We start from the raw sequence: 23981 nt of genomic DNA, 5'->3' as shown, positions 1-23981 counted from the left end.
TTCTCTACAGTCATTTCAGAAGATAAAAAGTGGCCTGCCATCATGCTTAAGAGTTCATAATGTACCTTGAACAGCTTGTCTATATCTCTGGGATTTGAGCTTGTCTAAATCATCCTGAAACTAAGATCATGGCATCTGGTCCCATCACTTCATGGGAAAGAGTGGAAACAGTGGAAACTGTCAGACTTTATATTTTGGGGCTCCAAAGTCATTGCAGATGGTGTTTGCAGCTATGAAATTAAAAGACATTTACTCCTTGGAAGGAAAGTTATGACCAACCTAGATAGCATATTGAAAAGCAGAGACATTACCAAAAAAGGTCCGTCTAGTCAAGGCTATGGTTTTTCCAGTGGTCATGTATGGATGTGAGAATTGGACTGTGAAGAAAGCTGAGTGCTGAAGAATTGATGCTTTTGAACTGTGCTGTTGGAGAAGACTGGACTGCAAGGGGATCCAACCAGTCCATTCTAAAGGAGATCAGTCCTGGGTGTTCTTTGGAAGGAATGATGCTAAAGCTGAAACTCCAATACTTTGGCCACCTCATGCGAAGAGTTGACTCATTGGAAAAGACCCTGATGCTGGGAGGGATTGGGGGCAGGAGGAGAAGGGGACGACTAAGGATGAGATGGCTGGATGGCATCACCGACTCGATGGACATGAGTTTGAGTGAACTCTGGGTGTTAGTGATGGACAGGGAGGCCTGGTGTGCTGCAATTCATGGGGTCGCAAAGAGTCGGACACGACTGAGTGACTGAACTGAACTGAACTGAACTGAAATCATCTTGAGATCCAAATCTTTCCCAGTTTCCATAACAGTGGTGAAATCTCCTTAAAGGAACTAAAGAATTGCCTTCAAGGTGGAAACAAAAGTGTCAGTTAGCTAACTTCTCTCTGTAGTGAGGAAGATCCACTTGATGGCATGGTAGTAAAAGCGCACTGAAGTTTGGGCCCCAAATCTGGTTTCAACTTATTTTACAACTCATTAAAGTATGCTCTCCTGCATTTGTACAATGTTGGTAATAATTCCCCTTACCTTCAAGTGGTTGTGAGGACTTAAGGTGAACACGTTTGGCATTGAATAGGGTTTCCTCATTACCCACTCCCTCTCTACCTTGTGCTAAGAATTGACAGTGCAAATCAATCCCAGGGCTTTTTAAGTCTCTTTCTTTTCTGATAACTGGCTGCCATGCTCAGAGAGGCTCAGCTGCAGCTTCTCCTTTGTTGATTTTATTTGTCTCGGGGCTGTCCTAGTCTTAGCCTTGGGCATTTTTCATTTTGCTTTAATAACCTGGGAGGAGACTTTCATTTATGAATGTATCTGCCCTTTCGTGTCACATGAAATTTTCCAAAGATGTTCACATCAATGTCTCCCACCCCATTAGCTCTTCTGTGGTGTGATACCCAATCTTACCTGGAGGAGGGCTGTGGTTTTTCCATAGTCATGTATGGATGTGAGAGTTGGACTATAAAGAAAGCTGAGCACCGAAGAATTGATGCTTTTGAACTGTGGTGTTGGAGAAGACTCTTGACAGTCCCTTGGACTGCAAGGAGAGTCAACCAGTCTATCCTAAAGGAAATTAGTCCTGAATATTCATTGGAAGGACTGATGCTGAAACTGAAACTCCAATACTTTGGCTACCTGATGCAAAGAACTGACTCATTTGAAAAGACCCTGATGCTGGGAAAGATTGAAGGTGGGAGGAGAGGGGATGACAGAGGATGAGATGGTTGGATGGCATCACCAACTCAATTGACATGAGTTTGAGTAAGCTCTGGGAGTTAGTGATGCACAGGGAGGCCTGGCATGCTGCAGTCCATGGGATCACAAAGAGTTGGACACGACTGAGGGACTGAACTGAACTGAACTGATATGAGAATAGTATCCAACTAAACACACTTTTGAAAGCACTGATATATTCATATTAACTATCTATTGCTATGTAACAAATTACCTCAAATTTAGCTTAGAATAACACACATTTATTATCTGACAGTTTTTGTGGGTCAGGAGTCGGGGTACAATTAATTTGCTTTGTACCTGTGACTAAGGTGTTATCCAGGAATAGTCTCATCTCAATGTTTGACTGTGAAAGGGTTCATTTCAAACAAGTTGTTGACTGAATTCATTTGCTTATTACTCCCAAGCCTGAACCTCCTGTCCAGCTCACCAAAGGTTAAATATAATTCATGGATCAGGACTCACAAACCAGAAGGAAAAAACATTAAACAGGTGTTGAATGAGTACAGAGCAAGAAGGCTTTGTAGGTACTGTGTTCTGTTTTGTTTTTAAGGGAAACTCACAGCTTCTTTCACATTTTATAATATAAAGTGTGGACACTAAGAGCTGAGATCTCCTTTGACATTTGCCTGTTCAGTGAACTGCAGAAAATGCAAATCTTTACAAGCCAGAGAATGGTATCTTCCCTGTGTGTGCTTAGAATATTTAAAAATCAATCTGACTTTATTGTTCTTAAAGTTTTTGAAATGATGTTCCACTTGATTTTACCCTTTTAAAAAAGAGGGGAGAGTGGCAATGTTGCAAAGGTCTTTATAGCACCCGCCAGGCTCCTCTGTCCATGGAATTCTCTAGGCAAGGATTCTTAAGAGGGTTGCCATTTCCTACTCCAGGTAATCTTCCCATCCCAGGGATAGAACCCAATTCTCCCACATTGGAGGCAGATTCTTTACCATCTGAGCCACCAGGAAAGCCCTTTTAAGAAATGAATTGGTTCCAATTCTGTAAGAGTGCTTTAAATCAACAATTATTTCCCTAGTTTTGTATTACCTTTAGTATTCCAAACTATGTTGTTTTCAAACTATGTCATCTTCTATCATCACAATACCTTTATACAAGTATCCTTGAAAATGTGATTTTTGGAAAAAGTAATATTATTCCTAAGCCACAATAGCTCTAAAATGAAATTAAATTCTATATGGATTTTTGCTTCCTCTTTTATATTTCATTTCCATTCCCTTGATATTTAGACCTCCTTTCCAATAAAATTTTCTTCTCCTATGAACAGCTTCATTTATACTTTTAATCCATTAATGATTTGGTTCAGAAGTCTTCACTTTAATTTTTCTCTGGCCATGTTAAGTAGTTTCAGGCCTTGATCTGAGTGTTTGTCATTGAGCTGTAGATTCTGGCCTGGGATCTTGCACCTCAGCTACCTTCTCATTCAAAACTTCTGTAGACAGTCATATTCTTCCTGATTTGCATCTTCATCACTAAGTGTAGCATCTCTGAGCCACTGGAATACTATGACTAGCATTCATTTTCTTTTCTTACTAGATTATAACACCTTTTAAGCTTATTTGGAAGTAAAATGGACCTAGAAGGATATTTGATGATAGGAAAAATAAAATTTGATTATTGTAATGGAGGAACAGCTAAATGCCTTAGTCATAGCTAGAGAAAGGCAATCAGAGACATTAAAAATAATTTTGGAAGCAAATAACCCAGTAGAAAGATGGGCAAAATATTTGAACAGACACTTCTGCAGAACTTACATACAGATGGCAAATAAGCACATAAAAAATGTTCAACATAATCAGTCATTAGAGAATTGCTGATTAAAATTCTGAATATTCATTGGAAGGTCTGTTTTTGAAGCTGAAGCACAAATACTTTGGCCACCTGATCTGAAGAGCCAACCCACTGGAAAAGTCCCTGATGATGACAAAGATTGAAGACAAAAGGAGAAGGGGTGGCAGAGGATGAGATAGTTAGGTAGTATCACTGCTCAGTGGACATGAATTTGAGCAAATTCGGGGAGATAGTGGAGGACAGAGAGGGCCTGGCAGGCTGCAGTTCATGGGGTCACAGAGTCAGACATGACTAAGCAATTGAACAACAACAAAAATTAAGCCACAATGAGATCCCCACTTGTATGGCTAATGCCAAAACAAGACAAAGCCAAAAATAACAAATACTGATGAGAATGTGATGTGGAACAACTGTGGCTATCATATATTGCTGATGGGAATGTGAAAATGTTAAAGTTACTTTGACAAATACTCTGATAGCATCTTATAAAGTTTAGTATATACTTACCACATGACCCAGCAATCCCACTCTTATGCATTTACCCAAGAAAAATGAAAATTATGCCCTCACAAAAATCTGTACCCAGATCTTTATAGTAACTTTAACCATAATTGTCAAAACCAAAGAAAGTGAAGTTGCTCAGTCGTGTCTGACTCTTTGCAACCCCATGGACTGTAGTCTACCAGGCTCCTCTGTCCATGGGATTTTCCAGGCAAGAATACTGGAGTGGCTTGCCATTTCCTTCTCCAGGAGATCTTCCTGACCCAGGGATTGAACCTGGGTCTCCTGCCTTGTAGACAGATGCTTTACCATCTGAGCCACTCAAATATCTCCTAACTGGTGAGTAGATAAGCAAACTGGGGTCCACCTATACAAAGAACACTACTTAGCAGTAAAAAGGAATGAAAACTCCTGATATGGGAAATCACATGAATGAACTATGTTAAGTGAAAGAAGCTCCAGTGTATGATATTGTGAAAAAGGCAAAACTGTAGAAACAGAAAGCAGAAGAGTGGCTGCCAGAGGGAGGTTGTGTTTAGGGAGAAGACATTGACAGTTGACTACAAATGGGCACATAGAGATTTGGGGGTATGTCAGAACTGTTTGTTCTCTGTCTTAACTGTGGTGGTGGTTACAAGGCTGTATGGTTTATCAAAACACGCAGGACTGTACATTAAAAGTGTGAATTTTATAACTCTTAAAAATGAAGGAAAAACCTAAGAGGTCTCTGGCTTGAGTGACAATTAGAGTGACATTGCTGAAATTAACAAGAAAGCTTGGCTGGGCAGCAGACAAGCCTGAAAGGAAATAAGGGCAGGTTCTGCCTTGGCAATTAGAGTTGGAGGCAGGCAGCAGAAATACAGAGTTAATATGGACAAGATGGGTTTTTTTTTGTTTGTTTTGCTAACTGGTATTCTATTATATTCTGCTGAGCTGGGAAGATCAGCTGGAGAAGGAATAGGCTACCCACTCCAGTATTCTTAGGCTTTCCTTGTCGCTCAGCTGGTAAAGAATCTGCCTGCAATGTGGGAGACCTGGGTTCAATCCACAGGTTGAGAAGATCTGCTGGAGAAGGGAAAGGCTATCCACTCCACTATTCTGACCTACAGAATTCCATGGATTGTACAGTCCATGGGGTCACAAAGAGTCGGACACAACTGAGCAACTTTCAACTGAGCAAAATTAACAGTGTTATATGAATATGCCATAGTTTATCCATTTGCCCGTTGAGGGACATTTGAGTTTTTTCCACATTTGGGCTTTTATGAATGAAGTCTCTATACACATTTATGTGGCTACTGAAAGATCTCAGCAGAAAAATTAGGAATCTGTGTTCCTCAAAGGCAAATCTGATCATGTTATTCTCCTGATCAAAATTCTGCACCGATCTCTTACTGCCTACAGCAGTGATTCTGTATGGTGACTGCACAGTAGAGTCACCTGGAGCACTTTTCCAGCTGCTGGTTGCTGGGCCTGAGAGGTTCTGATTTAATTGATCATTGGATGGGGCTCAAGTGTCAGTTTTCTTAAAAGCTCCTCATATGATTTTATTATTTTTTAAGTTTAACTTTCTTTAAACCAAACAGTATTACTGAGAAATAATGTACCTAAAATACAGTTCATCCATTTAAACTGTATAAAACAATGGGTTTTGGTATATTCCATTATTAACTTTCTAAGTTGAGGCAAAAAAAAGATGTATATATCATAAAATTTACCATTAAATGTATAAGTCAGTGACATCAGTTAACATTCATAGCCATTAGTTACATTGTACAGTCATCACCATTAGTTTTTCCTCACCATTTGATAGTAATAAATGTCCAGTTCTATAAAGCTAAATCTAAGTGCTTTAGCAGAGACCCACAAAACAAGTATATTTTTTTTAAATTTCGCTAAAATTATGGCTTGATGTACATGAAGCAAAGTATGGTTTCATCCAGTCTGCCATTACCATGTTACCCTATTGTCTCACATTATTAAAAAAGCAAAATGTGTATCTGTCATACAGAAATATGTAGACATTAAATACCTCAATCAGAAATGAATTGTTTAAAGGAGAGAAGTATATGCTAAAAAGTATTGCAGTCTGGGATCTGCTTTAAGACAATTTGATGAGAGAGAGGAAAAAGTATATACATAAAGCAGACACGGAAAAATCTTAATAATTATTGAATCTCAGTTATGAATATAGGGGGATTCATCATACTCTGCTCTCCACTCTTGTGTATATCTGAAGTTGTTGATGATAATAAATGATATAGGGATCATAAACTTACAGATAAAATACCTTCTAACATTTGTCCGTCTAGTCAAAGCTATGGTTTTTCCAATGGTCATGTATGGATGTGAGAGTTGGACTGTGAAGAAAGCTGGGCGCCGAAGAATAAATGCTTTTGAACTGTAGTGTTGGAGAAGACTCTTGAGAGTCCATTAGACTGCAAGGAGATCCAACCAGTCCATTCTGAAGATCAGCCCTGGGATTTCTTTGGAAGGAATGATGCTAAAACTGAAACTCCAGTACTTTGGCCACCTCATGCGAAGAGTTGACTCATTGGAAAAGACTTTGATGCTGGGAGGGATTGGGGGCAGGAGGAGAAGGGGACAACAGAAGATGAGATGGCTGGATGGCATCACCAACTCGCTGGACGTGAGTCTGAGTAAACTCCAGGAGATGGTGATGGACAGGGAGGCTGTAGTTCATGGGGTCGCAAAGAGTCAGACACGACTGAGCGACTGAACTGAACTGAACATTTGTACAAATTTAAGGATACAACTTAAATAATTAGGTTCTTTAGTCATTGAATTTTACTGGGTAATGTCAAATAATAATGATATTTTGGAATTAACATGTTAGATTCTTTCTTGAGAGCTCTTTCATTAGTGATATTTCATCATGGAACATCGAATGATAGATTTCTACAGTGGCATTACCTTTTTCTGATATTGTTTAATAAGTACATTTCTCATTGCCCTTAAATCTGAACATCCTGAAAGAGTTCATTTATCTTGAAAAGCAACAATAATCTTGCATCATCTTTAAAATTACTCAATGTTAAAAATGATAATGTTGAAACTGAACACATCAGGACAATCCACATTTCCTGATCTTTATATGTTAACAAGAAAGGGTATTGCATTCAGACTTACACATGTAACATCTGATTCAATCAACTATGTATTGTTTTCTGGAAACCATATCTATTGATTGTGGCTTGAAACATGGATATGAAAATAGCAATATTTTTTACTCCTTTGACAGTTAATAAAAGTAGAGTGTATCTTATATTCTAGAGTGAGATGTTTAGCATGCCATAGGTATAAATAAAAGACATAAACTAAGAGAAAAAAGTGAACCTTTTAACATTAACGTGATGTTGGCCATTATCATGAGCTTAATGATATCAAATGCACATAAGAACACATAGGTATCATGCTGGGAAACCAATGATCTAGCTCTCATCTTGACTGCAGGCAAAGAATATCTCATTAAAGCCATAAATTTCACGAGTTTGTTCCTAAATTTAAAACCCTTAAGGAAATGGTTTTCATGGTTCAATAGTTTTAAAGGGTTGTACTTAGTTGGCTTTGTAACGAGGAAATTAATCTTTTTTTTTTAAACAAATCAGAATTATGCCTTAGTTGCATGTGTTTTCATGCTGTTGCTGTTAGCTCTTAACTTCCTCCCTAGACAACAAAACCCCAGACTCCACATTGAATTCACCATGGGGAGACATTTATTACCTGCTATGGTTGCTCAGGATAGTCTGGGAAAGATGAAATTTGCTCATTCATGGCTACATAGAAATTGTTTTCTTGAGGTAATGTGAAATGGAGAGGGTTTTAATCAACCCTCACTATTCAGAGTAAATATTATTCAGGCTCCACTCAGGAGATGTAAGTTTCTCTAGTTCCATACGGTGCTAGTACCCAACCAACAGAAATATCTGCAGGTCTCAGGGATCCAAGGCACCGGAATATGTCAAAGCAAATAATTGAACTTATTTCTTTTTTCTCAGTGAATTTTGGAATAAATCTTCCATAGCCATTGGAGAGATGCATTTATAGGAAACATTCTCCTTTGTTTCCTGCATGTTCAACTTAAAGAACAACAATTTTTTGCATCTGGGAGAAACAAGACATTATAATGGTATAAGAGAGCATTTCAAATGCCTCCCAATGTTTAAGTTTAGAGGAGAGTCTTAGTGATTGTTTTACAGAAAGAATATATACACATGCAAAAAGAATATAATTATTGACTTCTAAAAATTATCAGGGAAGCAAAAACTACCTAGACTGACCTCATTTCATCTGGATGATTAGAAAGTTACAAACGGGAAATACTATACCTTGGAAAGACCATGTCCTATTTGATGTGTGCGGAAAAAAAATTCAAAGCGGTTCATAGACACTTGAAACTCCAAGTAGCTCAGACATTTTCTAAATTAATTTGTTTAATTGAGGGATAATTGCTAGTTTGCAGACATTTAAAGTTGGAGCAACTAGGAATACATCTTGCTTCTTCCTCACACAAGCTTTCTTTTTTTAAAATTAATTATTTTAATTGGAGGCTAATTATTTTACAATATTGTAGTGGTTTTTGCCATTCACTGACATGAATCAGCCGTGAGTGTGCCCCCACATGTGCCTCCATCCTGAACCCCCCTCCCACCTCCCTCCCCATCCCATCCCTCAGGGTCTTCCCAGTGCACCGGCCCTGAGAGCACTGTCTCATGCATCAAAGCAACTGACAAGGAATTAATCTCAAAAACATACAAGCAGCTCATGCAGCTCAATACCAGAAAAATAAATGACCCAATCAAAAAATGGGCCAGAGAACCAAACAGACATTTCTCACCCAAGCTTTCTAATCTCAGGGGAAATGGATAGAATTTATTGAGAAGATAAAGTAAAGATTTAAAAATTTTAAATTATGTTTAAATGTATTTTCTACTGCAGAGGTCATTCAAAAAATCATTAATTAAAACTGAGCTTGAAATCTATTAAAAAGCTTTAACTACATTAAATGTTTTCAAATAAGGCATCACAGTTTTTTGAATGCTGAATTTAAAAAAAATTGTTATTTAATTTATTTTTAAGCTTTCATTAACGTCCTTTGTAGACAGTGATTACTTTTAACTTTCAAAGTGTTATAAACATTATTGCAGAATACATCCAATTTCCCTGAAAGAAAATTCAAGTATTAGATCCAAATTTAACCATGCTACACAGCTTAGTGTGACAGTTTCTGAAAAGAATAACCATTATGAAGTACAATTTCTACTTAAAAGAAAAAAAATTGCCTCCAGTTTTTGGTTATTGCAAACTTATGAATAAAGTTACTTAAAATATTCATATATAATCTTTCTGTAGGCATATCTTTTCATTTCTCTTGTGTAGAAATCTATAGTGGAGTACCTGGTTCATGTATTAAGGGTATGCTTAATTTCATGTGAAATGTCCAAACTCTTTTCCAAAGGGGTGTACCATTTTACATTTGGACCAGTAATCAGGTGGACAAGCTGACACTTCCCATAGCTGACAGTCTGCCTCTTTCTATCATTGCTTTTTTTAATAGGCTCTTGATAAAATAGACATTCAACAGAGAGGAAGGCTGTGTATAGAAAATAACATTAGTGTTTACTTCTGAAGGCTGATTTGGTTACCACTGCTGAATGCCTAACTTTTCTGATAGTAGCAACCCTTCTTTAATCTTTTATGGAATATCTCCATTAGACTTCTAAAGCATTCTTGGTGCATAAAAATTACCATTAAATTAGCAGCTTATAACAATGCAATTATTATTTCAGAGTTTCTATGGGCCGTGAAGCTGGACGTAGCTTTGTTGAATTCTTTGTGAGTTCTGGTTGCTTTATAACCTCACCAACAATTCATTGCCAAGAGTTCAAATTATCACTTACACTTGGCCAGTAGAAATACAATGGAATTTATCCACACATATTTCAAGTTGCCTAGGAACCACATTAAAAAAGTGAAAATAGTTGAAGTTTTTTTAGTAATATATTTTATTTAACAAATCTATCCAAATATTACCATTTCATCAGGTAATCAAGTTAAGAAATTTTATATTTTTTCTCATGCTAAGTCAACAAAATTGTATTTTTATGTATTTTGTTCTTTAGCACATCTCAATTTAGACTAATTGTATTTCAAGGGCTTAGTAGCCACATGTGGCTAGTGGCTGCTGTATTGGACAACACAGTTAGATGCTTCCGTGAGTATAGTCACTCTCTGTAGTTTTAACTTGTATTTTTACCAATAACTAAATGATGTTGAACATGTTTTTGTATACTTATTGACCATATGTAGATCTTTTGTATAGTTTTTGTTCAAATGCCTAGCAACACGTGGTATATTCACATAGCAGTGATTCATAAATTGTGGTATATTGATACAGTGAAGAAGTACTCACTGATAAAAAAGGAATAAATTAGAGTCATGAAATAACCTGGATGAATCTCAAAATATTATATTAAGTGGAGAAAGCTAGATACAAAAAAATACATGTGAAATGATTCTATTTGCATGAAACTTTAGAACAGGCAAACTAACCAAGAAAAAGAAGCAAGTCCATGGCTATAGTAGGAGTGTGTGAAAGACTATAAAACTGCAAAAGAGAACTTTCTGTAGTGATGGAAATAGTCTATATCTTGACTGGAGTGATGATTATGTAGAAATGTACATTTATCAAAACTTACTGAATGGCAAATTTAAAATAGGTGCATGCATATATAAATTATACTTCAACTTAAATGATTTAAAGTAAAAGCAATATATGATAGTACCTGCTATGTAATTTGCAGGCCCAGTGCAAAGTAAAACTGTAGGACCCCATATTCAAAAAGTATTAAGAATTTTAAGATGGTGACAGCAAAGGGATTTTATCTGTTATAAATCCCCAGTGATAGTGAACAGGCTATAGTATGTTCTAATAAAGTTTTGTTGGATGAATTTATGACCAACCTAGATAGCATATTTAAAAGCAGAGACATTACTTTGCCAACAAAGGTCTGTCTAGTCAAGGCTATGGTTTTTCCAGTGGTCATGTATGGATGTGAGAGTTGGACTGTGAAGAAAGCTGAGCACTGAAGAATTGATGCTTTTGAACTGTGGTGTTGGAGAAGACTCTTGAGAGTCCCTTGGACTGCAAGGAGGTCTAATCAGTCCATTCTAAAGGAGATCAGTCCTGGGTGTTCTTTGGAAGGACCGATGCTGAAGCTGAAACTCCAGTACTTTGGCCACCTCATGCGAAGAGTTGACTCATTGGAAAAGACTCTGATGCTGGGAGGGATTGGGGGCAGGAGGAGAAGGGGATGACAGAGGATGAGATGGGTGGATGGCATCACCGAGTCGATGGACATGAGTTTGAGTGAACTCCGGGAGTTGGGGATGGACAGGGAGGTCTGGCGTGCTGCGATTCATGGGGTCGCAGAGTCGGACACGACTGAGCGACTGAACTGAACTGAACTGAACTGGATGAATTTAAGAGCTTGGGCATATTGTTTAGTTGCTAAGTTGTGTCCAGCACTTTGAGACCCCATGGACGGCAGCCCGTGAAGCTCCTCTGCCGCTGGGATTTCCCAGGCAAGAATACTGGAGTAGGTCACTATTTCCTTCTCCAGGGGATCTTTCTGACCCAGGGATTGAACCTGCATCTCCCGCATTGACAGGCGGATTCTTTACCACTGAGCCACCAGGGAAGCCAGGCACATTGATGCCCAGCAACTTCCTTTCAAGGACAGCCTAACATCTCTTCCTACTTCTGCTATGTGCTCCACAGACCTAAGGAGAGAGTGGAATTCTAAATACAGCTTTTTAAAATTATTATTAAATGTTTATGATAGAGACAAATACTGATTAAAAGTTGTCTTATTTTAAAGTTCTTTGAAAATGTGAAGAAATATAGCTCAATAACTAACGTGAAGAAAATTTTGTCCTTCAGGTGTTCCATATTAGTTATAGGCTGACTTAGCATGGCAGTGTTACACCCAAAATGGGTCAGGAAACAAGTTAAGTAATGGGCATGTAGAGATAAAACAGGTATAATACATATAATTGTTTTCTATAGAAATTCTTTGATCATATTCCAATTGTTAACATTTCTAAGGATCCTAAATATATACAATCTATATTGCCATAGACATAACATTGGGACTTCACTCTAGTGTTCCCTAATATAACTAGAATTGTTATAACAGAGGTGTTTGGACTTATTTAAATACTGTGTTATGGACTGAATGTGCTCTTCCCACCCATCCCCCTCCAAGCGAATACTCACATGTTGAAGCTCTGGCCCTCACTATGGCTATAATGGCTGTATTTGGAGTAAGGAAATATTTAAGGTTAATGAGGTCATAAAGTTGGGAGTCCTGACCTGATAGGATTAGTATCCTGTTAAGAAGAGATTAGAGAGCTCATCTGCTCCCTTTCTGTGTGTACTCACCTAGGAAAAGGCCATGTGAGGATGAAGCAAGGACACCATTTATAAGCAAGGAAGAGTCTTCAGAGGAACCCTAAACCTGAAGAAGCCTGATCTGGGACTTCCAGCCTCCAGAACTGTGAAAAAAATACATTTCTTGTTTTGAAGCCAATAAACCTGAGGTATGGTTGGCTAAACCAACCTGCCTCCTGTGCAATGTAATGAACCTCCATCCATAGTTCTTCAGGCACTCTATCAGAGCTAATACCTTGAATCTACTGTCACTTCCACAGTATAACCGTAAGGGATTTGATTTAGGTCACATCTGAAAAAGCAAGAGAGTTCCAGAAAAACATCTATTTCTGCTTTATTGACTATGTCAAAGCCTTTGACTGTGTGGATCACAAGAAACTGGAAAATTCTGAAAGAGATGGGAATACCAGACCACCTGACCTGCCTTTTGAGAAACCTTTTGAGAAACAGTTAGAACTGGACATGCAACAACAGACTGGTTCCAAATAGGAAAAGGAGTACGTCAAGGCTGTATATTGTCACCCTGCTTATTTAACGTATATACAGATTACATCATGAGAAACGCTGGGCTGGAAGCACAAGCTGGAATCAAGATTGCCGGGAGAAATATCAATAATCTCAGATATGTAGATGACACCACCCTTATGGCAGAAAGTGAAGAGGAACTAAAAAGCCTCTTGATGAAAGTGAAAGAGGAGAGTGAAAAAGTTGGCTTAAAGCTCAACATTCAGAAAACGAAGATCATGGCATCTGGTTCCATCACTTCATGGGAAATAGATGGCGAAACAGTGTTCCACTTTATTTTTGTGGGCTCCAAAATCACTGCAGATGGTGACTGCAGCCATGAAATTAAAAGACGCTTACCCCTTGGAAGAAAAGTTATGACCAACCTAGATAGCATATTCAAAAGGAGAGACATTACTTTGCCGACTAAGGTCCGTCTAGTCAAAGTTATGGTTTTTCCAGTGGTCATGTATGGATGTGAGAGTTGGACTGTGAAGAAAGCTGAGCGCTGAAGAATTGATGCTTTTGAACTGTGGTGTTGGAGAAGACTCTTGGGAGTCCCTTGGACTGCAAGGAGATCCAACCAGTCCATTCTGAAGATCAACCCTGGGATTTCTTTGGAAGGAATGATGCTAAAGCTGAAACTCCAGTGCTTTGGCCACCTCATGGGAAGAGTTGACTCAGTGGAAAAGACTCTGATGCTGGGAGGGATTGGGGGCAAGAGGAGAAGGGGACGACAGAGGATGAGCTGGCTGGATGGCATCACCGACTCGATGGATGTGAGTCTGAGTGAACTCCGGGAGTTAGTGATGGACAGGGAGGCCTGGCGTGCTGTGATTCATGGGGTCACAAAGAGTCAGATATGACTGAGCGACTGAACCGACTGACCTGACTGAATGGTCTAGTGGTTTTCCATACTTTCTTCAACTGAAGTCTGAATTCAGCAATAAGGAGTTCATGATCTGACTCACAGTCAGCTCCCGCTCTTGTTTTTGCTGACTGTATAGAGCTTCTCCATTTTTGGCTGCAATGAATATAATAATCTGATTTCGGTATTGACTATCTGGTGATGTACATGTGTTGAGTCTTCTCTTGAGTTGTTGGAAGAGAGTGTTTGCTATGACCAGTGTGTTCTCTTGGCAAAACTCTGTTAGCCTTTGACCTGCTTCATTCTGTACTCCAAGGCCAAATTTTCCCATTACTGCAGGTATTTCTTGACTTCCTACTTTTGCATTCCAGTCCCCTCTAATGAAAAGGACATCTTTTTTGGGTGTTAGTTCTAGAAGGACTTGTAGGTCTTCATAAAACTGTTCAACTTCATCTTCTTCTGCATTACTGGTTGGGGCACAGACTTGGATTGCTGTGATATTGAATGGTTTGCCTTGGAAATGAACAGAGATTATTCTGTCATTTTTGAGATTGCATTCAAGTACTGCATTTCAGACTCTTTTGTTGAGTATGATGGCTACTCCATTTCTTCTAAGGGATTCTTGCCCACGGTAGTAGATATAATGGCCATCGGAGTTAAATTCACCCATTCCAGTACATTTTAGTTTGCTGGTCCCTAAAATGTCGATGTTCAATCTTGCCATCTCCTGTTTGACCATTTCCAATTTGCCTTGATTCATGGACCTAACATTCCAGGTTATTTTGCAATATTGCTCTTTACATCATCAGATTTTACTTACATCACCAGTCACATCCACAACTGGGTGTCGTTTTTGCTTTGGCTCCATCTCTTTATTCTTTCTGGAGTTGTGTCTCCACTGATCTCCACTAGCATACGGGGCACCTACTGACCTGGGCAGTTCATCTTTCAGTGTCCTATCCTTTTGCCTTTTCATACTGAAGTGGTTTGCCATTCCCTTCTCCAGTGGACCATGTTTTGTCAGAACTCCCCACCATGACCCGTCCACCTTGGGTGGCCCTACACAACATGGCTCATAGTTTCATTGAGTTAGATAAGGCTGTGGTGCCTGTGATCACATTGGTTAGTTTTCTGTGATTCTGGTTTTCAGTCTGTTTGCCCTCTGATGAAGGATAAGAGGCTTAGGGAAGCTTCCTGATGGGACAGACTGACTGAGGGGGAAACTGGGTCTTGTTCTGATGGGTGGGGCCATGCTTAGTAAATCTTTAATCCAATTTTCTGTTGATGGGCAGGGCTGTGTTCCCTCCGTGTTCTTTGGCTAAACTGTGGTGGAGGTAATGAAGATAATGGCAACCTCCTTCAAAGGGATCCATGCATGCACTGCTACACTCAGTGCCCCCAACCCTGTAGCAGGCCACTGCAACCCTCACCTCTAGAGACTCCTGGACAGCAACCAACACCTCTAGAGACTCCTGGACACTCACGGGCAAGTCTGGGTCAGTCTCTTGGGGTCATTGCTCCTTTCTCCTGGGTCCTGGTGCACACAAGGTTCTGTTTGTGCCCTTCCAGAGTCTGTTTCCCCAGTCCTGTGTAAGTTCTGGCAGCTCTATGGTGGATTAATGGTGAAACCTCCTGTAAGAGGGCTTATGCCATACCCAAGTCTACTACACTCAGAGCTGCTGCCCCTGCAGCAGTCCACTGCTGACCTGTACCTCCTCAGGAAAAACCCAAACACAGTTCTGTCTCAGTCTCTGGGGGGTCTCTGGGTCCTGGTGCAGTGTATGTTTGAGCCCTCTGAATATCTCTGGTGGGTATGGGGTTTGATTCTAAATATGATTTTTCCCCTCCTACCATTTTGCTTGGGCTTTTCTCTTGCTGGGGCAGTAATCAAGACCATCCTCAAGAAAAAGAAATGCAAAACGGCAAAATGGTTGTCTGAGGAGGCCTTACAAACAGCTATGAAAAGAAGAGAAGCAGAAGGCAAAGGAGGAAAGCAAAGATATACTCATTTGAATGCAGAGTTCCAAAGAATAGCAAGGAAAGAAAAGAAAGCCTTCCTCAGTGATCAATGCAAAGAAATAGAGGAAAACAATAGAGTGGGAAAGACTAGAGTTCTTTTCAAGAAAATTAGAGATACTAAAGGAATTTTTCATGCTAAGATGGGCACAATAAAGGACAGAAATGGTATCAACCTAGCAGAAGCTATTAAGAAGAGGTGGTAAGAATATGTAGAAGAACTCTACAAAAAAGATCTTGATGACCCAGATAATCATAATGGTGTGGTCACTTACCATGAGCCAGACATCCTGGAATGTGAAGTGAAGGGGCCTCAGGAAACATCACTACAAACAAAGTTCGTGGAGGTAATGAAATTCCAGTTATTTAAAATCCTGAAAAATGATGCTGTGAAAGTGTTGCACTCAATATGCCAGCAAATTTGGAAAACTCACCAGTGACTACAGGACTGGAAAATATCAGTTTTCATTCCAATCCCAAAGAACGGCAATGCCAAAGAATGCTCAAACTACTGCACAATTGCACTCATCTCACATGCCAGTAAAGTAATGCTGAAAATTCTCCAAGCCAGGCTTTAGCAATACGTGAACCGTGAACTTCCAGATGTTCAAGCTGGATTTAGAAAAGGCAGGAGGAACTAGAGATCAAATTGCCAACATCTGCTGGATCATTGAAAAAGCAAGAGTTCTAGAAAAACATCTATTTCTGCTTTATTGACTATGCCAAACCTTTGACTGTGTGGATCACAACAAACTGTGGAAAATTCTTCAAGAGATGGGAATACCAGACCACTTGACCCGCCTCCTAAAAAATCTGTAAGCAGGTCAAGAAGCAACAGTTAGAACTGGACATGGAAAAGCAGGCTTGTTCCAAATCGGGAAAGGATGTATATCAAGGCTGTATATTGTCACCCTGATTATTTAACTTATATGCAGAGTACATCATGAGAAATGCTGGGCTGGAGGAAGCATAAGCTGGAATCAAGATTGCCAGGAGAAATATCAATAACCTCAGATATGCAGATAACACCACCCTTATGGCAGAAAATGAAGAACTAAAGAGCCTCTTGATAAAAGTGAAAGAGGAGAGTGAAAAAGTTGGCTTAAAACTCAACATTCAGAAAACTAAAGATCATGGCATCAGTTCTCATCACTTCATGGCAAATAGATGGGTGGAAACAGTGAGCGATTTTATTTTAGGGGGACTCCAAAATCACTGCAGATTGTGACTGCAGCCATGAAATTAAAAGACGCTTGCTCCTTAGAAGAAAAGCTATGATCAACCTGGACAGCATATTAAAAAGCAGAGACTTTACTTGCCAACAAAGATCCATCTTGTCAAAGCTATGGTTTTTCCAGTAGTCACATATGGATGTGAGAGTTTTATTATAAAGAAAGCTGAGCTCCGAAGAGTTGATGCTTTTGAACTGTGGTGTTGGAGAAGACTCTTGAGAGTCCCATGGACTGCAAGGAGATCCAACCAGTCCGTCCTAAAGGAGTCCAGTCTTGAATATTCATTGGAAGGACTGATGCTGAAGATGAAACTCCAATACTTTGGCCTCCTGATGTGAAGAACTGACTCTTTTGAAAAGACCCTGATGTTGGCAAAGATTGAGGGCAGGTGGAGAAAGGGATGACAGAGGAGATGGTTGGATGGCATCACTGACTCTGGATATGAGTTTGAGTAAGCTCTGGGAGTTGGTGATGGACAGGGAAGCCTGGTATGCAGCAGTTAGTCCATGGGGTAGCAAACAGTCAGACACAACTCAGCGACTGAACTGAATTAAACTGAGCCTGAGGTATGTTATGGCAACCTGAGCTAGTACAAGTTATATGCTCTATGAAACAATACATAATATGTAAAATTTGATTTAAATACAATGACCAGGTTAATCAGTCATATAATGTGGACAATCTTTTAGCATTATAACAAGATTTATGTGTATATATTTATGGCATAAATGTATAAACCCTAAAAATTTTGATAAAATTCATATGGCAAAATTTCCCTAAATAAATTTATAGTGATTTACTTTATTACACATTGTCCATAAGCCAAGGGGTATACAAATATTTCAGAATATTTCTATAATGGAAAATTGGAGTTTTAAATGGTTAAAGGTTTCACTTAAATATATTTAATGTGCCTGTTGAATAGCTGAGTGTCCCTGAGATTCTCACACTCAACAACTTATTTTAGAAATGTAAGTATTACGAGATGAGATGACAGTACACTATTAACTAGTTTACTGAAAAAATATGGCCAAAAATTACTGAAAAATTGGTGAGAAGCAGTAAGATGCTCTCACAGTTGTTGTTCTACCATAATTCAGTGTAGAAAATATAAAGCAGGTTTTTCATGTTTTAGGGGAAGTGGGCTTGTAGTGAATTATTTCACTTATTTCACTGAAGTCAAAGTTTGCAAACTGAATTAAGCATGGTTAAGAAGAAAAATAATTAAACAGGACATAGCAGGTGGTAAAGAAGATGCTAAAAAGAAAGACTGCATGTTTTGGGGGAATGATAGTGAACTGAAAGAGATATGATGTTAATAGGTATTTCACAATGATTAAATGTGGTATTCTGGGGTGAGACTCCTTGGGTTTGAAGTTTTCCTCTGCCAACTACAAGTAATATAACCTTGGTTAATTTATTCCCCCTAAGCCTCAAACTTATCATTGGTAAAGCGAAAAAGTAATAACTATCTTTTAATAGTGTTTATTAGTGGTATAAAAAAATACTGTTTAGCATACTATCTATAGCACAATCAATGTAATAAATGATCATGATGATAGGAATCATGTACTATTGCTTCTTTTCAAAAATGACACCACTAATGTAATTCCAATCTAAGTGAATATGGGTTATTTTGACATAGACTAATATGTAATCCAAAAACAGAGAAAAAAAAGGAGGAGTCAAATTATCTTTACATTTGCTTATTCCAAAGGCCCTCTTCAGACTCTGACATGCCTTCTCAGGCTTTTCTTTGGCTCAAAGTCTGCTTCAGAATTCACCACCCAGGGAGTCCAGTCTGAGATAGAGCTGTTTTCCTGATATCCATTGTTTGAGGTTATATACATCAGTGAATTTTCTATCTTGCCTACTTGCAGTTTTCCGCACTTTGGTCTGCTATAGGGTAAGTACAGGGTAAGTACAATACACATCGCTCCAGGGTAAGTACAATACACAGACTCCATTCTCACAGGGAAGAAGTGTGTCCTGGCATGTTCTTATAAGCTTTCCAAAGTTTTGCCTCTCATTTTAAGAAACTCTGCTTCAAACAATCAGACAAAGTCATCTGCTAAAAACATTTGGGTCTGCAAATAGCAAGTAGATTTGTTCCTCCTGCTGAGGTTGGCAGATGATAGCTTAGGAATTAGAATCAGGAAAAGTAAAATGTCTGGTTACTGAGAACTCTGATAAAGATAGGAATGAAAGGAATTTTAGAAAACTCCTAAGCCAAAGAAACACAAGTAGGGAACAAATGTCCAGAAAAAATGTGTAGGGCCTAGAACATACTAAGTCCTTGCTGCTGCTACTAAGTCGCTTCAGTCGTGTCCTACTCTGTGCGACCCCATAGACAGCAGCCCACCAGGCTCCTCCGTCCCTGGGATTCTCCAGGCAAGAACACTCGAGTGGGTTGCCATTTCCTTCTCCAATGCATGAAAGTGAAAAGTGAAAGTGAAGTCGCTCAGTCATGTCAGACTCTTAGTGACCCCATGGACTGCAGCCTACCAGGCTCTTCCGTCCATGGGACCCTCCAGGCAAGAGTATTGGAGTGGGTTGCCATTGCCTTCTCCAGATCCTTAGTAAATATATCAATTAAAAATCATGGTGCTACTTCTGTCACAGAGAATGTTAAATAACCATTTCTTTTCAGCCTTTACCTGCAATCCCAGAATATTATGTGATGTATAAGTTGATGAAATCAGAAAACAATATTTCATCCCGTGGCACTTGCTGGCTTTCAGAGTTTTTACATGCAAACATTTCCTGTTCATTTTTGAACTATGTTGGATTTCTTTCTATTAATAATTGGAATTCTATTAAGGTTCCTGAAGAAGACAACGCAGACTTGCAAGCGAAAAAAAAAAAAAAAAAAAGACTTTCAGAGTTTGTTTTTTTTTGGTCATTCACATGATAACAATTGGGTTACAGATAAGAGGAAATTCTGTCTCTATTCTCAAATTTCAGTAGAGAACTAAAAAAAATATTTTAAAGGTCTTTTATACAAATGTTTAAATTGCTCTAAAAAAGCATACAAATTCCAAATGCAAGCTCCCATTTCATTTTCAATGACTTTATTGTGAACATTTTGCAAATTAGATTTTACAGTTTAACACTTTACAATTAGAAATTTCATCTGCTACTACATAAGTTGCAAACTTCTCAAAACACTACAGAAAATTCTTTATTTCTTTGAATTTTTCTGTTCCACGCTGAGCTCCTGAGATATATGTTTTCTTTCAGCTTCATTTTCATCTTCCTGTGAAATAAATTTGAGAAAACATCAAAATACAAACCTTAGAGCATTTAATCACTTATACTTCATACACTTTAACTTCATTTCTCTGAAGAATTAACTATCATGATTTCAGTAATACTAGGGAAGAGGCTATAAACAAAATGGCACAATTATATAACATTTAAATATTTACAGTGGGTGCTGTTTTATACTACATGTTGACTCAACTTTTCTATATATTTTTAAAAGCAACGTATTTTATCAATGACCTAAAAATTACTTTTGGAAACACTTGCCACTAAAAAGCATCCTTTTTCGGGGTCAATCAGATATTTTTACTTCACTATTTGATTAAATAAAAAGTAAATGTAACTTCTGAGACACTTTATGCACATTGGCATTTTTGTCTCATCCAGCAGACTTTCTTGACAAGTCTGCCAATTTCCCAATTACCTGGACCACCATATGTTATCTGAAAATCAGTCAGCTCTAAAATAGGAAACTCTAAAATGGGCACGTCAGGCAACAGAATGCTTACATCTTCTACAGTTTCAACTCTGAGTAGTGGCTTCATAATTCATAGCAGGCTCCTGTGGAACATGGTGAATAAATAAAGTGACATCATAATGTCTGCTTCCATAGGAATGAAATACATCTTGTGTTCAATAGTAGATGGTGACCTCCAAAGTATAAATGAATGAGAATCTGGAAAAATACGTCACCTTACATTTTATAATCCAACTCATCATCTATGTTCTTTAACACCCAAGTACAAAGCAGTCTTGCTTTCCTATTATTCCTGAAAGGCCTTTCATTTTTATTAACTGAAGTAAAAAGCATTGTCTAACTCTTTACGAGTTAAAGTATGAATATCTTAATTTCTTAAGCATCTCTGGGAAACAGTAATTACAGCAGTATCACCAAACACATAACCCTGTATCTCTTTATCTTCTTATAAAACCAAATTCAATTAAATAATTACTGAGCTTTGGTTAGTAAACTGACTTTATTAAGTAAATGCAAATCAAGATGTGTGTATATATATCTATGTTTTCCATGAAAAACCACATCCTTGCCCATAAATATTAAGGTGGAGAAAGGTTCCTTTATAGACACTGTCTCTAAACTTCAACAGCAACTGTGATTTAACTTTTCTACGGCTATCAATATTATCAGTCAGCCTGAATAATTATAGATAAGAGGATGGCGTTCTGAATATCAATTTTGGCAATGTAATTTTAATATATTTTTCTACGTATAACAACCACTGAGTGTTGTTTTTTTTTCAAATTTTCTCTACTGAATAGAGATATAATGTTGAATCGACTATTAAAATCTGTTAATGAACAGATAGTTTTGGGGTTTCCCTGGTGGCTGGCTTCCCAGTAGTAAAGAATCTGCCTGAAATGCAGGAGCCGCAGGAACTGCGAATTTGATCCCTGGGTTGGGAAGATCCTCTGAAGGAGGGCATGGTAACCTCACTCCAGTATTCTTGCCTGGAGAATCCCATCAACTGAAGAGCCTGGCAAGCTACAGTCCATAGGGTCACAAAGTCCAAAAACGATTGAAGCAACTTAGCACACGCATGCAGTTTCCACTTTAACTCAACACTTTAACTCAAACAGAGATTACATTTTAATCATAACCTAATAAAAACCAAATCCTATTCCATATTTTCCACTGTCTTCTGGTGAAACACTGACAGAAAGTGTTACATCAGCAGGTAAAGGTGGCAAGATTTTATTAGGTAGGACTGAATGTGTCTATATGTTGCTCAAGGCAAGGTTTTATCTTTTTTATCTTATATTCCTACCATCTAACAGGGCATATTTAGTATCTAGGTGGAGTTCAATAAACGTTTCCTGAACTATTTTAAATACTGGGATAAAGAATGAATAAGAGGTGTGTGCTTTGGAAAAGCAAAATATCCTTCCTTATCCAGTGGTTACACTTCTGAGTTTACTAAAACAGTACTGAAAACAGGAATAAGCAAAAATGTTTGAAGCAACATTAGACAAAATTGCCTTTACCAAATTCATAGTCTTTAAGTTTTGAAAAAAAAAAAAAAATGGAGCTTTTATCATGTGAACGGTCTAGTAAGTCCCCACAGCAATATGACTTACTAGTTTAACAACTAGTTTTAACAACTAGTTTTTCCCTGAGAACTCAGAATTATCTATAATATTTATTCCCATAAATGGCAACCCACTCCAGTACTCTTGCCTGGAAAATCCCATGGATGGAGGAGCATGGTAGGCTATAGTCTATGGGGTCGCAAAGAGTCCGACACGACTGAGCAACGTCACTTTCACTATATAATGTCACTCTTTTTGTTGAATTTTTCTTAGTAATAAAGTACAGCTAATAAATGCATGTCTATTCTAATAGTACCTTCTGTTCAGGACAGGTACAAAAGTTTCTTATGATGAGAGGATGTCTTAAAATATCTTGTCTTTCTATGCCTTTAAACTATTTATGTAAGTTAGAAAGATACAATTTCTTCTTCCTCTGCATAAAAATAGCTGTAATCTGGATATAGAAAAGGATTATGGAAGTATAGAGAAGGCATTTAGTCCCACTGATAAGAGTCCCACACAACATAATTGCTATTGTATAGTATCACCAAAATAATAAAACAGCAATAGATTTTAATCAACATAAAGAAAACATCGGAATTAGATATAATAAAACTCCAGAAACGATTTTAGAAGTTGTCCTGTTGTTTTTTTTTCCAGAAGTGCTAACTTGTATTTCTAACGTTACATTGTCAATTTTTATAAGAACTTTATAAACAGTTCAAAATTAATAAAATCATTAAAATAGTTCAGGCAGCGAATCAAATATCATTCACTAATGACTGCATAATGAATGAAACTACAAAGAAAGGAAGCTCTTTTACCGAAGTATTTCTTCGCTACTGGATTAATAAAGGCTGGCAAAAATTTCTTCTGATAGATGGCAGGTTTTGTCACTCTTTTCTAAGACAAGACATCTGTTTGTTTCCCAGTGAAAGAAGACCCTTGCTACAAGGATCATTTTCTTAGTGACAGCCCTGACAAGTTTGACATTTGTTTCATGAAGTATTCTGAAGCAGCCAACAAGAAAATGTACCCTTTGGGGCTACTGGGAAGTAGACAGGTTTACCTCTTAATGTTTAAGCCTGTTAATTTATACTCCAGAAAGCATATGATTATAGCAACCTTGCAGATCTGCTGTTACATGCGGAATTTCAGGAATACACACACGTAACAGTAACACTCGTAATGCCAAATCATTACACGTGATTCCTTGGCCTCCCTGCTCCTTGTACACTGACAGCATTGCTGGAGTGAGGAGAATGATAATTTCTAGGCACACGTGGACCATGTAATTATGGACTCCAGGTGGCAACATGAGACTAAAAGAGTCATTCAAACAGAAAGTAAGTAAAAACAGTGCCATTTTCCATCTAAACTAGATCCCATAAAACCCAAAAGAGTCTTTAAATACCACTCAGCTTGCAGCATCAGTTTGGAAGAGGTGGCTTTCTATTTCCCTTTATTTACAAATTTGACTTTGCTCTCAAAATAGTTGAAAGAATTAATGTCAATAAAACCTATCCATCC

The 23981-nt window shown here is 38.1% G+C and overlaps 1 protein-coding gene across 5 annotated transcripts in view; it reads right to left on the bottom strand.

Moving 5' to 3' along the window:
- PHF14 (PHD finger protein 14) overlaps positions 1-23981 on the bottom strand; it is a 238970-nt gene that overhangs the window by 23163 nt on the left and 191826 nt on the right. For 2 of the 5 annotated variants that reach the window (XM_069586621.1, XM_069586623.1), the window contains 2 exons: positions 20915-20966; positions 20196-20397 (listed from right to left, as the gene is read on the bottom strand). The exons of 1 other annotated variant lie outside the window; for it this stretch is intronic. In XM_069586621.1, the coding sequence (XP_069442722.1) occupies positions 20947-20966 (20 nt within the window). In that variant the 3' untranslated portion in view covers positions 20196-20397; positions 20915-20946. Of the gene's footprint in view, positions 1-20195; positions 20398-20914; positions 20967-23981 lie in introns of those variants that run through there. 2 more of the 5 variants (XM_069586622.1, XM_069586620.1) reach the window with 1 other exon arrangement.

The sequence above is a fragment of the Ovis canadensis genome, chromosome 4 (assembly GCF_042477335.2).
Source record: "Ovis canadensis isolate MfBH-ARS-UI-01 breed Bighorn chromosome 4, ARS-UI_OviCan_v2, whole genome shotgun sequence".
Lineage (NCBI taxonomy): Eukaryota > Metazoa > Chordata > Mammalia > Artiodactyla > Bovidae > Ovis > Ovis canadensis.
This window is presented reverse-complemented; position numbering and strand designations above follow the sequence as displayed.